We start from the raw sequence: 17,130 nt of genomic DNA on the forward strand, positions 1-17,130 counted from the left end.
GTGAACGCAATTCACGTCGGGTTTTTTTCCGAAACGTATGACGTTACGCTCGCAAACACTTGACGTCACAATCAATACATATTCACAAGTGCGGATAACTCAAATGCAAATATGTAAATAGGTGTTGTTAGTGAAAGAGGCACGTTTAAGGCAATGAAGGTAAAAAAACCTTTTTGTTGTTGATCGATGATGTAATCGGAATGGATTAGTTATTTTCTTTTCTTTTTATGTTGAAACGTGTCTAAATGAATACCACTTGTTTCTTTTACAATTAGAACGAATCGATTACCATTTAGTTGAGAAAATGATTTTTATAAGATGCTAGAAAACGTGCAAGAAGCCTTTGGCATGATATATCAGAACAGATGTACATAGTTTCCAAGGCCAAGGTCACTCAATTTGATGAATACAACACGTAATATAAACAATTAATACACTAGTTTGTTTCTTATTTTCATTCAGAGTTGTTTGTACAATCCTATAAATTGCTCCTTAAGACAACCTTAGGTTTTAAAATAGATTCCATAACAGGTATACAGTTTTTCTTAGTAAGATATATAAAGTATATGATTTTGTTTATGTAGATATGATAGGATACAGAAAATACAATGAAAATAATAAGACAATAAATAGAACATTTGTTTTTATGAAATTACTCAAAGCATCACAAAAAGGCGAATACAATGTTTATATCTGTATCTAATATAACATGCAGTTTGAAGCAGAATGTTTTGTGTTTTATGAATCTGTTTTATGAGAGACCTCAGTCGAAATCGTTCTCACAGATTTGCGTATAGCTTGATTGTAGTCCGAACTCAAACATATCGAGTGTGAAATATCAAATGTATAGGTATATGATTTCATCTTTAATATCGAGTATAACATCAATGTATATCGTTTGACGAGGCAAACATGTGTTATAAATGATTCTACAATACATCTACAGTTACAGATAAAAATGCATACCAAAAAAATCCGAAAACCATAATATTCGACATTTTTTAAATTGATAAAAATTTAATAACGTAAATTTAAAGTCTTTCTAAGGATGAGGACGTACATTTGCGGAAACAGGAAACAGAAGGTGGTGAGATATATTAACAGATTCATCATAAGCTCCCTGGGGGATTTGACCTATGCAAGGCAGAAAAAGCAGACTGCTTAGCAAAAGATGCTAGCTTCCGGCGAATCATGCAAACACGCTTGAACATGGGTGGATGTATTTAAAAACCCAAACTATTGAGTGGTTTTATTTGATTAAAAGATGAAAAAAATGAAAAAAAAATCATTTGAGTTGCATATTATCACTTTTTCAGACATATGTACACATTCTGTGGTACCTATCATTATCCTGGCGGGCTCCTATTTTACGCATGACCAAATATATACTGTGAAGTTTACTGATCAGGAAGACTACTTTAGTATATACTATAACTATGTTAGCGTAATGATAATTAAAGTTAGATTTTATTTTATATAATTCATGCAAATATAAGCCAAAGGCAAGCAATAATGTTATGATATATGAAGATCTCGATTCCAAACTGCCCTATATATAACATGTTTTTCCATGAACATAATTCCGTAAACCAACTTAACAGAACGGTTCTATCGGAACCTGTGATATAACCTTGGTGACCCCATCATACGTGAAATGTACAAGCACGTGAAATGAGAACACCATGCGAATGGCACACCCGCTGTGATATTTCAATGTGGTGACGTTTCGTGGAATAAATACCACTCTTAAATACTCACACCTGCTCAAGTTTCCTCAAATGTCTAAATGCTTTACTTTCAACGGAAGTTATTTGATTTTTATATACATATCTGAAAACAGAAATTAATTGGTTAAGCACTAATACAAATCATTAATCACATCTACCATAAAAACTTTTTAATTGTCAATTTTCAAAAAACGTGAAAGAAAAAAGATGTATTTATAAAAAAGCAAGATGATATCGAAAACAGACTATTAATTAGGCCTGCCCTTTAATTCTTGTTGGGGCTGTGATATTGACTACGCTATGAAGCTTTCAGACAAATATGTAAGGATTCTGGATACTGTGACTATACTTTATCAAATGCATGCATCTGGAATGTTCTTCTCGGATGTTAATTCTACGGAGGTCAGTAAGTACACATGCCATAACACTAGAAGTACATGTAATACATGCTAACGATGTACATTTCACAGAAAGCATGTTACGGAATTCATTTCAACTTTGATGTGAAAATAACTGCAGGTGTTGAAAAGGAAATGGTTTCAGAAGAGAATCGTTAGCTTTACATACTCATGTAAATAGCATCTCAATGCTGGTTATTCAGTATTTCTAATCAGAAAAAAACGATGACCCTGAGAAGACATTTAGGTATTTGATTGCTGAAACGAATATTGCAATACTTAATTAGGCATGACCGGAAATGATAGTGGCGAAGATTGTTCATTTTTTGTACTTCCTTAGCACGTGTTTTCGTTATTAAAGTTATGCCAGGCATTTCGGGTCATTCAAATGTCGTTTTTGGTGATTGAAAATGCTAGTGATGTCTGTTCTAGTAATTTTATTAATTTTTACGATAAGGATGCTTCCACTTTTGAGGACGTGATCAAATGGGATTTTGGCCTCGATTTATATGGTGGGTATATTCAGTGTAATAATGTAAAGAACTTCTGGGTTAGAGGTTCAATGACTTCTGAATAGTTTGTTCATGGTCAAATAAATATTCCTTAAACACGACGTTTTCGCTAGTTTTATTTCTATATCTTACTTATTGCTCAATACTATATCAAATATTCCACTTTTCAAAAATTAGAACGTCTATTGTTATCAGCAATTTTGCCCCCCCCCCTAAGAATGGTGATTAAATTGCTTTAAATTGAACACTATAGAAAATAAATATAATATTTTTACTGTTTTATATTTTGTACGTTGTTTTCCATCTTAACATCCTACCATATATTATCATATACCACATATGTCTTCATGTATCACGATTTCATGTGTTTTTAAAAGATCCGCATTGTCATGCATACTTACAAATATTTTAACTCCGGCAGCCCATCGAATGCACCGTCTAATAATCTATGTATATTGTTGTTATTTAAAAGTCTGAAAAAGAATATCCTAAATGCAATTCTTAACATCTTGATGTATTAATAAGGTAATAAACACGGTTCCTTCTAAATAAACCTTAATCTATTTTATCGTCTTCCACAAATTTCTCTTAATCCAAAATGCCTATTTTCTCTTCAAAACTTCATGGTATTTTATGAATTTAATATTCTTATTGATGCAATGTTAACGACATGACAAAATAAAATAAAATATAATACTTAGCATATTTATATTCAAATTACGCAAGTAATATTTCCCTCTAAAATTAACAAATTTAATCTCCTTCATATATTTGTTTCTGTATAGAATATCCTTATTCTCTTTTGCAAAACTTTGACATTTCATGAATGCAACATTATATAATTGACCAAAATGTTACCAGTTTGTTGTTTGTGTACTTACAATGTATTAAGTCTATTAAGGCCTGCAAACGACCCTGATGGAATGTCTCGAATTCTGTTGAACCGCAAATCTCTGTAACAGAAAATCAGACAATTATATCAAACGTCCAAAACATACGATGTGCATTCTTCGGCAAGACTACGCCAACAACACCGCGGATGTTACGATCTAAGCAAGTGTGTCTAAAAGTCAAAATATAAACGAACTTTGAAGAGGACAACATTTTGTATCTTGTACGCGGCGATTACTAAAAATCCTCATCAAATGCTAAAACTTCTAATAGTGCATTTATAAATACGTTTGAGCCCTCTTGTGAAATCACAAATCGCTAATAGCATTATTCTTCATCTTAAAACATTTGATTAACTTCATTAATACAGGTAAATCTTCTGTCACGTCAAAATAATAAACACCGACATCAGACGATGTGCATTTTTTGTTAGATAACTAGGTCACACTAGCAATGATAAATGTTAATTGTTACCCCCCAATTACGGGTTGTCGACCTGTCTGGTCCAGAATTACCTTGATGTATGTGTAATGGGCTATTAATAGACTGGTTTACTATTCAGGCTGAATAACTTCCTCCGCCTCTTATATCACATCTAGCTAGGGTGACCCCGTACTATACTTAAAGGTATTACCCCACAATAGACAATATCAAAGGTCTTTAATTTTCACTCTTGGTGTAACATTCTATCATACACCTGTTTGAGGCCTAGATCATTATCTATGATTATTTATAGGAGTATCATAGGCGTTCCAAGGTAAAGGGCACATTCTGATTCCTTACTACGAACCATTTTATTTTTATAATAGCTTCTTAATTTTACTCCTGGTGACATCATTGTGTGTTTAGCAAGACGATGATGATAAAATATGATGAAAGCCTGATAGAGTGTTTTGACGATGAAAGTGCAGATAAGAGAATGATAGTATATTGATGATGATAATGAGAATGATGTTGTGATAGAGTGTTGACGATGATAATGAAGATGAGGATGTGATAGAGTGTTGACGATGATAATGAAAATGACGTTGTAATAGAGTGTTGACGATGATAATAAAATGACGTTGTAATAGAGTGTTGACGATGATAATAAAATGACGTTGTAATAGAGTTTGACGATAATAAAATGATTGAGTTTGACGTGATAATGATAATGATGTTGTGATAGAGTGTTGACGATGATAATGAAGATGAGTATGTGATAGAGTGTTGACGATGATAATGAAGATGAGTATGTGATAGAGTGTTGACGATGATAATGAAGATGAGTATGTGATAGAGTGTTGACGATGATAATGAAGATGATGATACGATAGTGTGTTGACGATGATAATGAAGATGAGGATGTGGTAGTATGTTGATGATGATAATGAAGATGAGGATGTGGTAGTGTGTTGATGATGATAATGAAGATGATGATGTGATCGTGTGTTGATGATGATAATGAAAATGATGATGTGATAGTGTGTTGACGATGATAATGAAGATGATGATGTGATAGTGTGTTGACGATGATAATGAAGATGATGCTGTGATAGAGTGTTGACGATGATAATGAAGATGAGTATGTGATAGAGTGTTGACGATGATAATGAAGATGATGATGTGATAGTGTGTTGACGATGATAATGAAGATGATGATGTGATAGTGTGTTGACGATGATAATGAAGATGAGAATGCGGTAGAGTGTTGACGATGATAATAAAGATGAGAATGTGATAGTGTGTTGAAGATGATAATGATAATGATGCTGTGATAGAGTGTTGACGATGATAATGAAGATGAGTATGTGATAGAGTGTTGACGATGATAATGAAGATGAGTATGTGATAGAGTGTTGACGATGATAATGAAGATGAGTATGTGATAGAGTGTTGACGATGATAATGAAGATGAGTATGTGATAGAGTGTTGACGATGATAATGAAGATGATGATGTGATAGTGTGTTGACGATGATAATGAAGATGATGATGTGATAGTGTGTTGACGATGATAATGAAGATGATGATGTGATAGTGTGTTGACGATGATAATGAAGATGATGATGTGATAGTGTGTTGACGATGATAATGAAGATGATGATGTGATAGTGTGTTGACGATGATAATGAAGATAATGATGTGATAGTGTGTTGACGATGATAATGAAGATAATGATGTGATAGTGTGTTGACGATGATAATGAAGATGAATGATTGTAATAGTGTGTTGACGATGATAATGAAGATAATGATGTGATGTGATAGTGTGTTGACGATGATAATGAAGATGATGATGTCATAGTGTGTTGACGATGATAATGAAGATGATGATGTAATAGTGTGTTGACGATGATAATGAAGATGATGATGTGATAGTGTGTTGACGATGATAATGAAGATGATGATGTGATAGTGTGTTGACGATGATAATGGAATGATGATGATGTGATAGTGTGTTGATGATGATAATGAAGATGATGATGTGATAGAGTGTTGACGATGATAATGAAGATGATGATGTGATAGTGTGTTGACGATGATAATGAAGATGATGATACGATAGTGTGTTGACGATGATAATGAAGATGAGGATGTGTGGTAGTGTGTTGACGATGATAATGAAGATGAGAATGCGGTAGAGTGTTGACGATGATAATAAAGATGAGAATGTGATAGTGTGTTGACGATGATAATGATAATGATGTTGTGATAGAGTGTTGACGATGATAATGAAGATGAGTATGTGATAGAGTGTTGACGATGATAATGAAGATGAGTATGTGATAGAGTGTTGACGATGATAATGAAGATGAGTATGTGATAGAGTGTTGACGATGATAATGAAGATGAGAATGTGATAGAGTGTTGACAATGATAATGAAGATGAGAATGTGATAGAGTGTTGACGATGATAATGATAATGATGTTGTGATAGAGTGTTGACGATGATAATGAAGATGAGAATGTGATAGAGTGTTGACGATGATAATGAAGATGAAAATGTGATAGAGTGTTGACGATGATAATGAAGATGAGAATGTGATAGAGTGTTGACGATGATAATGATAATGATGTTGTGATAGAGTGTTGACGATGATAATGAAGATGAGTATGTGATAGAGTGTTGATGATGATATTGAAGATGAGGATGTGGTAGTGTGTTGATGATGATAATGAAGATGATGATGTGATAGTGTGTTGACGATGATAATGAAGATGATGATACGATAGTGTGTTGACGATGATAATGAAGATGAGAGGATGTGGTAGTGTGTTGATGATGATAATGAAGATGAGGATGTGGTAGTGTGTTGAGATGATAATGAAGATGATGATGTGATAGTGTGTTGACGATGATAATGAAGATGAGAATGCGGTAGAGTGTTGACGATGATAATAAAGATGAGAATGTGATAGTGTGTTGACGATGATAATGATAATGATGTTGTGATAGAGTGTTGACGATGATAATGAAGATGAGTATGTGATAGAGTGTTGACGATGATAATAAAGATGAGAATGTGATAGAGTGTTGACGATGATAATGATAATGATGCTGTGATAGAGTGTTGACGATGATAATGAAGATGAGTATGTGATAGAGTGTTGACGATGATAATGAAGATGATGATGTTGATAAAGTGTTGACGATGATAATGAAGATGAGAATGTGATAGTGTGTTGACGATGATAATGAAGATGAGAATGTGATAGTGTGTTGACGATGATAATGATAATGATGTTGTGATAGAGTGTTGACGATGATAATGAAGATGAGACTGTGATAGAGTGTTGACGATGATAATGAAGATGAAAATGTGATAGAGTGTTGACGATGATAATGAAGATGAGAATGTGATAGAGTGTTGACGATGATAATGAAAATGATGTTGTGATAGAGTGTTGACGATGATAATGAAGATGATGTTGTGATAGAGTGTTGACGATGATAATGAAGATGAGTATGTGATAGAGTGTTGACGATGATAATGAAGATAAGGATGTGATAGAGTGTTGACGATGATAATAAAATTGAAAAATGATGTTGTGATAGAGTGTTGACGATGATAATGAAAATGATGTTGTGATAGAGTGTTGACGATGATAATGAAGATGATGATGTGATAGAGTGTTGACGATGATAATGAAGATGATGATGTGATAGAGTGTTGACGATGATAATGAAGATGAGAATGTGATAAGTGAGTGTTGACGATGATAATGAAGATGAAAATGTGATAGAGTGTTGACGATGCTAATGAAGATGAGAATGTGATAGAGTGTTGACGATGATAATGAAGATGACGATGATAATGAAGATGAGAATGTGATAGTTTGTTGACGATGATAATGAAGATGATGATGTGATAGTATGTTGACGATGATAATGAAGATGGTGATGTGATAGAGTGTTGACGATGAAAATGAAGAATGTTGACGATGATAATGAAGATGATGATGTGATAGAGTGTTGACGATGATAATGAAGATGTGATAGAGTGTTGACGATGATAATGAAGATGAGCATGTGATAGAGTGTTGACGATGATAATGAAGATGAGTTTGTGATAGAGTGTTGACGATGATAATGAAGATGAGTTTGTGATAGTGTGTTGACGATGATAATGAAGATGATGATGTGATAGTGTCTTGACGATGATAATGAAGATGATGTTGTGATAGAGTGTTGACGATGATAATGAAAATTATGTTGTGATAGAGTGTTGACGATGATAATGAAGATGAGAATGTGATAGAGTGTTGACGATGATAATGAAGATGAGCATGTGATAGAGTGTTGACGATGATAATGAAGATGATGATGTGGTAGAGTCTTGACGATGACTATTGATTATTATGATAATTGTATGTTGACAGTGTCTTGGTGATGAAAATTCATTTAAGTGAATGGAAATGTGAGATAGATGTGTGTTGTTGATAATTAGTGTTTTTTTATGAAAACGAGGTGTTGTTATTGATAAGTGTCATCTTATATAGTACATTTGTCATGTCAGAGTAAATCTGATCAACAAGATTCTTTAGTATAAGTTCATAAATACCTCGATAGGAAGTAAACTTGTGGGCATCTATGTCACAGGTATATGATTTAACTTGCATTGTCTATAATGTAAAAGGGGGTTAATAATGTAACTTTATTACTTTACATTTAAGTAATCAAACGTTGTAATCATTTGTATCTCCTTGGCAGAGTGAGATGCGACAGATTTTGTCTGTGGCGTGACTGCTCTGTATCAGGGATATGGCACTCACAGCTGCTAACTGTAAAATTCTCCCTTACATAGCACTTATTGTCATAAAATACGTCTGCAATTTGTCAGTTTAAATAATTGAAATACAAGTATGCACTGTTAATGTTGATTAGATTGATAAGATTTTATCGTGAAACAGAGCATTAAAGATAAGTTCTATTTACTTGTCGAGACAGTACTAACAAGATAACAAAAACATTACACTTAGCAAAAGGAGGTAAACATAAGTTTGTGACTGTGTTTTTCCTAAAAAAAACGTGAAACTAGTTCTCTGACAGGACAGGAGTTTCCCACTTTACATAAGAATACACATTCTTTTGTGAGATGGTACCAACGACCGAATATTTCTATGATGACTACTCGCGGTACCAAATACACCGTACCCACAAGCTGTACTGTTTGCTTTACTTCATTATACAAAGCTGCGTGTGATTTCCTCTGTTTTCACAACTTAAAACCGAAAAATGACAGGCAAAAATGTGTCATTAACGAGGAACAAAGTCGCAACATCATCATCTATAGGGCGAAAAGAAAGATGCATGTTGAACTATAGTAAAGTCACAAAATGATGAATAACTACCTACACCTATTACATAGCGTGTAGTGTTTTCTACTAATTAATATGTTGATCATACCCGTCTCTAATTCCCTAGAGTAAAGCATTGACTAATATTACAGTACATTAAATAGTAAGTATGTCCGGGTATGCCACTATTCAGGATTGGAAAGCTATAATATCCGCAACACTAACTTTAGTAGAGAGAGTATCTATCACGAAAAATTTAAACATGAAGGAAGTGATAAAGTTGTCGATGATTTCATGATTAAAATGGCCTCATTCCCTGTCCACTTTGGCAACTGTAGTTATTCTTACTAATTATCTTAATAGTTAATGACATTATCCTGCACTCAAAACCCTTAAAACACCGAGCTCACATGAAACATGGTGTTTGAAACCATACGCCCATGGAAATACGAGAAAACCTAAGTATAGTAAAAAGTAATAGCACAAGCTTGTATATAATTAGTGAGAAGCTGTAGTAACAAAGACCTCGTCGTCACCATTCTGTACCTGGTTTTCCTCTACCTTTCACCTCTACATCATTATCTTTCATCAGGTTCATTAACTTCTTTTACACAAATCGTGATATTTGTATGTTTACCATGATAGAAAGAGTTAAGCCTGCTTTGTAAATAACTCTCTGTATGCTCCTGTGACTTTAATGACATGCTTACTTATAATTTCTTCCTCAAGTCTAGACAAAGGTTAGGTACGCCGCTTTTATCTAAAGTATAGTTATTTTGTGAGATGTTTACATGTAAAATACATTTTGCATTTAGTTTTAAAGACAATATGTTTTCTCTTTGTTTGTTTTTCTATTGACTAAATGTAAAGAATCTGTTTTCTCTTTGTTTGTTTTTCTATTGACTAAATGTAAAGAATCTGTGGTTTTATCTAAATCATTCCAAAGTCAAAGTTCATGAGGTAAAAATCATTTGAAAGCGAAGTTAACTATACTGATATTATACCAAAACTCTAAAGTACAACATTTAAGGGTCAATTGGTGCAGTGGCTGTACTAATTGACAAGTCAACACTCCTCCAGTTTTCCGGACATATTCTCTTTGTAGTGCTGAGTAGGGCTTGCCACCCAAAGTCTTGTTTTAGTGATACAATATCCCACATGTAAGTGAGTGCATGAAACACAGATTAATCAAACTTTGATTAGAGATATAATGTCAAATTTGAAGAGGGTGGGGATTACAAAATTCATATCCTTATTGCGTGTAATTATTTTAAATGCTACATGTATGTTTTATCAAGCGTATGATTATAAACTGTGGTTCTAATTACTTTATAATCAGTAAATTAGACAGGAAGACTTTGTGTACGGGATGTATTGAGTAACACCTGTTAGGTCATTCCAGTACTGTAAACAACAATATAAATAGTCATGGCACGACATGCCTACCATCCAGTCACACAAAGGTTATATAATAGCCTTCACTAAATTCTAAATTTTGTAAAAATTGCACCAACGATATTCTTTTTTTAAGTTCAGATGACCTCACCAATGAATACGAGCTTGGTTGTTAGTAACTATTCCTGTATCTACAAATGAAGTGACATCATCAGATAGAGGCTGGCATGACATCGTAATCATCATACAAACGACATGATTCGCCCCAATCTAGACATGCCATCGAAATCTGCTGGAGCGAGGTATATATCATGTGTTGTTTTTACTTGTTAATATATACAATACAATCTCATCTACATCCCTATAACTTTGAGCTTTCTGTGAGTTCCTTTTCTAATCGTTTCTTTAGGTATTTACCATGCGTTATTGAACAGATGCACATCGTCTATCAAACACTTCCTTATCTAACACACAATGCATTTTTATAATTTAATGAGTCACTCTATAAAACAATACAGTTCAGGAAATCACAATTTACATCCCCACCCAGTTCACTGGTCTACGACGGTGTGATATCATGAGTCAGTAGCCAACTTTGACAGTAAATGTTGATTGTTTACGACAGTAGAGTACTCTCAGGCGCTGTGGGCAGACAATGAGAGAACTGCTGACAACCTGTTTATGTTAGGAGAGCAGGTTACCCTTCACCTCTTGTCGCCCCCCTCCCCTATCCCCCAGTTATTAGTATTCCTCTGTCATTACTTAAGTATCCCATCTCTCATCCCCGGGGCACCTTTCGTCTAGCTGGTTCTCTCAAAGTAACTTTCGCCTCTTATTTCCCCATCCTTCGTTCCCCGTCTTTCTTCTCCTCTTTTCGTCCCGCATCTTCCGTCTCCTCCTCTCTTCGTCCTCCATCTCCCGGTCACCATGCCCCCTCCCACTACCACCACCACCATCAATACCACCATCAGAACCACCACTTCTACTCCCCCTAAGTTTTCCCAGCTGGTTGTGAGCAGACACGCCATATTGCTCATTATCTGTCTACCACAGTGTTCTGTGACCATGGCAGACACTGTGTGCTAACAAATTACCATCTGTCGGGTGTTCGCTCTGTCTCAAGCAGTCTTATCTTAAATAGATGCCACATCGAAAAAAAAAGTAAACATTTTTTTCTTTAATTACTTACAAAAAATACGTCTTAAATAATTAGGTGTCATGTTCCATATAGAACTGTTTTCATGTAATCTTAAGGTGTCACGACCAATGAAACAGCAAAGCATATGTGTCGGTAGATCTTAAATTAAAGTGTCATGTTCAAAACAATTACGAAAGATTAAATCCAATGTGTATTAAGGTTTTTTTAAAACAAATTAAAATGCTAGTCTCGGGATATCAATTTCATTAAAATTGTCACCGTTTAAAATATAGTGTCACCATCAATGTTTCACAATGATGTGTGGTTTGGCGAGGAAGAAAACTCTGGGCTTTTTCGTTAGCTTTAATAGTTCTTCTCTTATCTATAAGATACATATTCAGCTGGATAATCATTAGTCATTCATATGCATAATAGAATATAACTAAATTAGCATGGGCATAATTCAAAGTATTACATAACAAAATAAAAAATAGTTTGTCCGGGATGCGGTAACGACCATAATATTTATGTATCTATGAAATGTACGAATGCATATAATGGCATATTTCAAACATTCTGAAATTAACGTGTTCTGTAAAGTGTTTGGAACGTTCGTGTTCCCGTGTAATTGAGTGACAAGTATTATATTAATCATAAAATAGGCTTCTCTTAAATTGGGCATTTTCATCTTAAGGTATAAGATTCCAACAATGACCCGTCAGAAAAGGTTAATAAGGAGTGATTAACATATATCACAATACTGTTGACATGGATGGCATTGTAAATTGGTTTGATACTTTCATGCAGCAATGGGTTTCAATATACTTTTAAAATCCTGACAATAAGGAGAAATGCAAACAAAACTTAAGAAATTTCAAGCGAATTCGATCAAACTAACATGTCGAGAACTTTTTCAAGTATTCGTGCAAAGGCGCTATGCTACGATAAATTTCGAAATAAATGACTGCTGTTCACAAAAGCCAGATTTGCACGTTGAATTTTATTTCACTTTAAGTATAGAATTGCAAATTATACATCGTGATTGTATGCAGACAAATAAAAACGTTCAAACTAATTGTTGATATATCTTGATGTTTTCCAACCCAGTAGCCGACGGGTTGAATCCCCCTGACATTTTATATGCTGTAATAGGCGATAGTGTGACAAAGAAGACAAAATATCCCCTATCCACACATACACGTCACCCGGATGATTTGAAATAGACCACCCATTTTAAAGTGACATCAATCACACAATTGGGAGGATTAAATATTGGAAGGTGAATCATCTGGTTCCTGACTGAATGAGTAGACCACCTAGTTTAAACTGAGGAAGTCATATAATGGCGGAGTGTGTTCCGCTTTCAGAGACAACAGGCCATCATCTGCTATTTAGCAACATGTCTACTCAGCAATATTATAACTTTGAGCATTGTTCATGGGTATGGGAGATGACCTTACCCGTACCGTTTACCGTAATTAACCGTCAATGGACCCACGTTAGACGATAAACCTAATTCAGAAACAAAGTTGTAATGGGTGTCCCCATGGATTTGACTTTCGATTCGTGTAAAGAAATAGTTTTAAAAATCACATTAGTGAATGAATTAAAGGCTAATGCATTTCCGTTGATATGATTAAACATTTATTCACATTTTAGTTTCAGGAATTTTGGTTCGTTTTATTCTTAATTTAAGCAAGTTGCAGAAAGTGGGAACAATGTCAGTTGCTTCTCCGGATAACAGACGCATGGGCTTATTGGCGGTACAATACGGTATGGCTTCTTTGTTCTGAGATGTACACTAATAACTGACCCTGTCGGTTTGGGAATGATCCAAGATATGAGTGTTCAAGCACTTGGAGTGAGATGGTCATCTTGTCAGTAGGTAGGCAACAGGCCACGGTTTTAAAACCATCTGTTGTATGGTGTAATTGAATCAAATTTTTTATCCTAATCAATTACATTTCTGTGTATCCTTTATAAACCCACTTCAGAACTGTTGATTTTTTTTCTTACATAAAACTTTTAAACCCCAGATTAAGTGTAATTTTATTTTTAGTCTGCACATGAATCTTACGAGATTAAAATCAGCTTTTATTGGTATTTTTTCAGACTCGGTTGAGGTTTACAACATCACCTCACAGAAATACGAGACGGGATTCTGATGTATAGTTAACTCTTTATTGGTTTAATGAAGCCTCACGTTATATCGATATAATCGGCTATCTCAGTTTTATCAGGACCCATTGGGCGTCGTGATAATATTTAGAGGGTACAATTAAGAAAAAACTGGAAACCCAAGAGATGTCTGCATCATACGCGCAACATTTATAAATCAATAAAAGATATTTTCGACTACGTAATTTATTAGTATATTGTTTTGATTGATTAACAGCCAAGGTCTCTAAAGGACGTGTCAGGTTTGGATGGTGGGTGAGAACTTGGAGGAAAAACACCGACAGGTGGTCAGTACATGGCAACTGTTCCACAAGAGATAATGAAGAATCAAGCCATTATAATGGAATCATAATTCACAGCATACAACATTGAAGCGAAATGGAAATGAGAGTTAGAATAACAAGTGTATAGGATAATATGCTCCAGAGGAGTGAGCGTTTTCAGTTTCGTCGACGACAAATCAAGAAAGAGTTATTATATCAGAATATGCTTTCAGGCAAGGAAAAGGTTGACGAGTATGTGTATATATTGTATTTGCATCAGCTGCAAATAAACTGTGTTTAGATGAAAGATGAAGTTGAATAAAGGCCATCTGGCCTATGTTTTATTCAATATGTTAATGGGTCGCAATCTTTAAGAGAGAAGTTGGAGCATATACATACTACAGCTAACCTCCCTAAAATCCAAATTATCAGTGCCTTGCTATCAATAGCAGGTAAACACTAATTTGATACAAACCGAAAGTTATTGGTGTTCGCAGTATTTGTTAATGTTCTTAATTATCACAGCAAATCAACACTCATTTAAGACAGAATGTTTTATTTCATAATTCTTTTAAAGCAGGACAGTTTCGTGATATCAAACCAAAATTAACCTAAATATCAATTAGGGCAAGGACACTTTACGTTGAGACCAACAGACCTGTTCTAATCAACCAAAATCTCGTCAAAAGATCGATGAGTTATTTGATTACTTAGATGTTATACTATAACTTGCACAAAATCAGTATGTAGTAAATCCTACCAGACATAATACACTATATGACAATCTTCTAACTAAAATAAAAAAAATAGTTACAACACGTTTTCCTGCGCAGAACTTGAGGTCTCTCTTTAAGTATCCCATTGCTAACAAGTCATAAAAATATAAGAGAAAGGCTATATTTCAAATAAGACTTAATCTATCTATCTGAAAGCACTTGAATTAAAAATTAAAAGCATCGTACAATATGATATGTTTCGAAACCGACAATAGGTTATTAGGTCTCAACCACAAGAAAATAATTAAGAGAAAACTGAGAACCTCTCATTTAGCGAGATTACGCAATTCTGCCTTGAAAGTCAGCATACCATTTCATACTAAAGATAGGGAAGCACTTTTATCTAAAAATGTTTTTATTCTTCAAGATATACAGAACAACACAATGATGTCAATACTCATATAATATATTTCGGTGCCGATCAAGGAACACGTAAAATGTTAAGGGGATCAATATTTCCGGATTTTGTTCATATTGAAAATAATCTTGAGAACCAAAGCTCAACTGAACAAATGTACATTCTTCATGTAGTATCGCTGTGGCCTAAATTGAATATTTCTGAAACGTTTGTGATTATCTAGCCCAAGACACGACCAATACTGTCAGTCCCTTCACGTCTGCGAACTTGGTGTTTTTGCCAAGCCGGAACACATTATGACATACCTGAGGTATCAGTTGGTGATTTAGGACACCACGTGAACCAAGAGAAAATATTACCATTCTCTCGACTACCAGCAAGGAGGTTATACTGAAGACGTGTCTGTATTTACAAGAGAGGTATACTATACCTAGGTTACTACTGTTTGGCGGTGTTTTTATATAGGACAGAACCAGAGTATCAGCCCCCATTGAAAGCACAAGAACGTTTCCACTTTGCCTTGGTGAAGGTTTTAATTTCAGCTGATTGGCACAATAGGAACTATTTTCAATATACAAAAAAAAAAACAAATAGATGCTTTTAAGACAAACTGTCGGTAAAACAGTCGTTGCACATCATTTTGCTAGCAACCTGATGGAAAACGGAATGTTTATCCATAATTATTCTTATTCAGTAACTAAAATACAGACAATCTTTTGGTAGTTATTTTTGTTCAGGATTGCACCCCTGTCATGACAATGCATATCGTACCTGTGTAACCGAGATCGTTTAAATAAATATATTTAAATATGCACCCGTTTCCCCTATCTGTCACTGAACTACAGTTCAAACAAGCAATTCAGCAGACATGACTATAGAAATTGGACAAAGTATATGGGTGTTTGTAAGAATATGCTGAGTGAATAAATTTTAATAAAACCTTATCTGGTGTGTTATATGCAGTTTAGAATGCTTATTGGTAAATAATTATGTATGTTATTCAAATAGCGACGGCCCCGTCAATGGGTATGAAGTCGACTCCTGTCTACCTTAGAAATGATAAACAGCACACCTGTTGATAGGTGGTATGTGTGTTACCTGTGCTGTCACCTGCAATGTAGGTGAGGGACACCTCACTCCTTCTGTCCTTTCATCTCAATGTAAATATTATAACTATCAATGACTTGGTATCATATATCATCCCACTAGTTAGACAGCACGATCAGCGTATACACACATTCTTACATTGCTTATATATGTCAGGCAGCAACGAATTATTCAAATATCTGAATTTATATTCATGGCTTTGAACGGATCATCGTGCTTTTATAAAATAGTAATCTTTAAAAAGTTGTCTAAAACGAAAAAATGAGAATATTAGAGAAATGAGTAAAAATAGATGTCGATGTTTCGACAAACAAAAGCATACTTCAAAATATATATCGTATGTGAACACTGAATGACATTGTTTATATTTCAAACTGGCCGAATAATGGTTAAATGGGAAGATTTTTATCCGTAATTTATTCTTACATCCTGGAGTGTCTAGTTCCTGGTATTTTGCACTGTTCATTTATCAACTGGTTAACTTCACCATGTCTTTTATGCAAGTTTGAGTCGACTTATGGCTTCGTTATGATGTCTTTCTTTCTATTTTTTTTTTTTTTTTTATTTGCCTTAAAATAGTGGAATCCAGCACGTGAACAAGGAAACCA

General features: G+C 34.4%; 1 protein-coding gene and 1 long non-coding RNA gene across 4 annotated transcripts in view; one reads left to right on the forward strand and one right to left on the reverse strand.

Moving 5' to 3' along the window:
* Positions 1-17,130, reverse strand: part of LOC138325396 (peroxidasin homolog) — a 43,895-nt gene that overhangs the window by 19,789 nt on the left and 6,976 nt on the right. Inside the window, exons 2-4 of one of the 2 annotated variants that reach the window (XM_069271029.1) lie at positions 3,519-3,590; positions 3,039-3,110; positions 1,759-1,830 (exon numbers count right to left, since the gene is read on the reverse strand). In XM_069271029.1, coding sequence (XP_069127130.1) covers positions 1,759-1,830; positions 3,039-3,110; positions 3,519-3,590 — 216 coding nt within the window. The remainder of the gene's footprint in view (positions 1-1,758; positions 1,831-3,038; positions 3,111-3,518; positions 3,591-17,130) is intronic. The other variant, XM_069271030.1, reaches the window with a different exon arrangement.
* Positions 10,765-14,362, forward strand: LOC138325398 (uncharacterized). 2 transcript variants are annotated; one of them, XR_011208776.1, is made up of 3 exons: positions 10,765-11,004; positions 13,537-13,725; positions 13,953-14,362. It is a non-coding gene; the product is annotated as an uncharacterized lncRNA (long non-coding RNA). The 2 variants fall into 2 exon arrangements; XR_011208777.1 differs by having other exon boundaries at positions 13,537-13,613.

Source organism: Argopecten irradians, chromosome 6 (genome assembly GCF_041381155.1).
Source record: "Argopecten irradians isolate NY chromosome 6, Ai_NY, whole genome shotgun sequence".
NCBI lineage: Eukaryota > Metazoa > Mollusca > Bivalvia > Pectinida > Pectinidae > Argopecten > Argopecten irradians.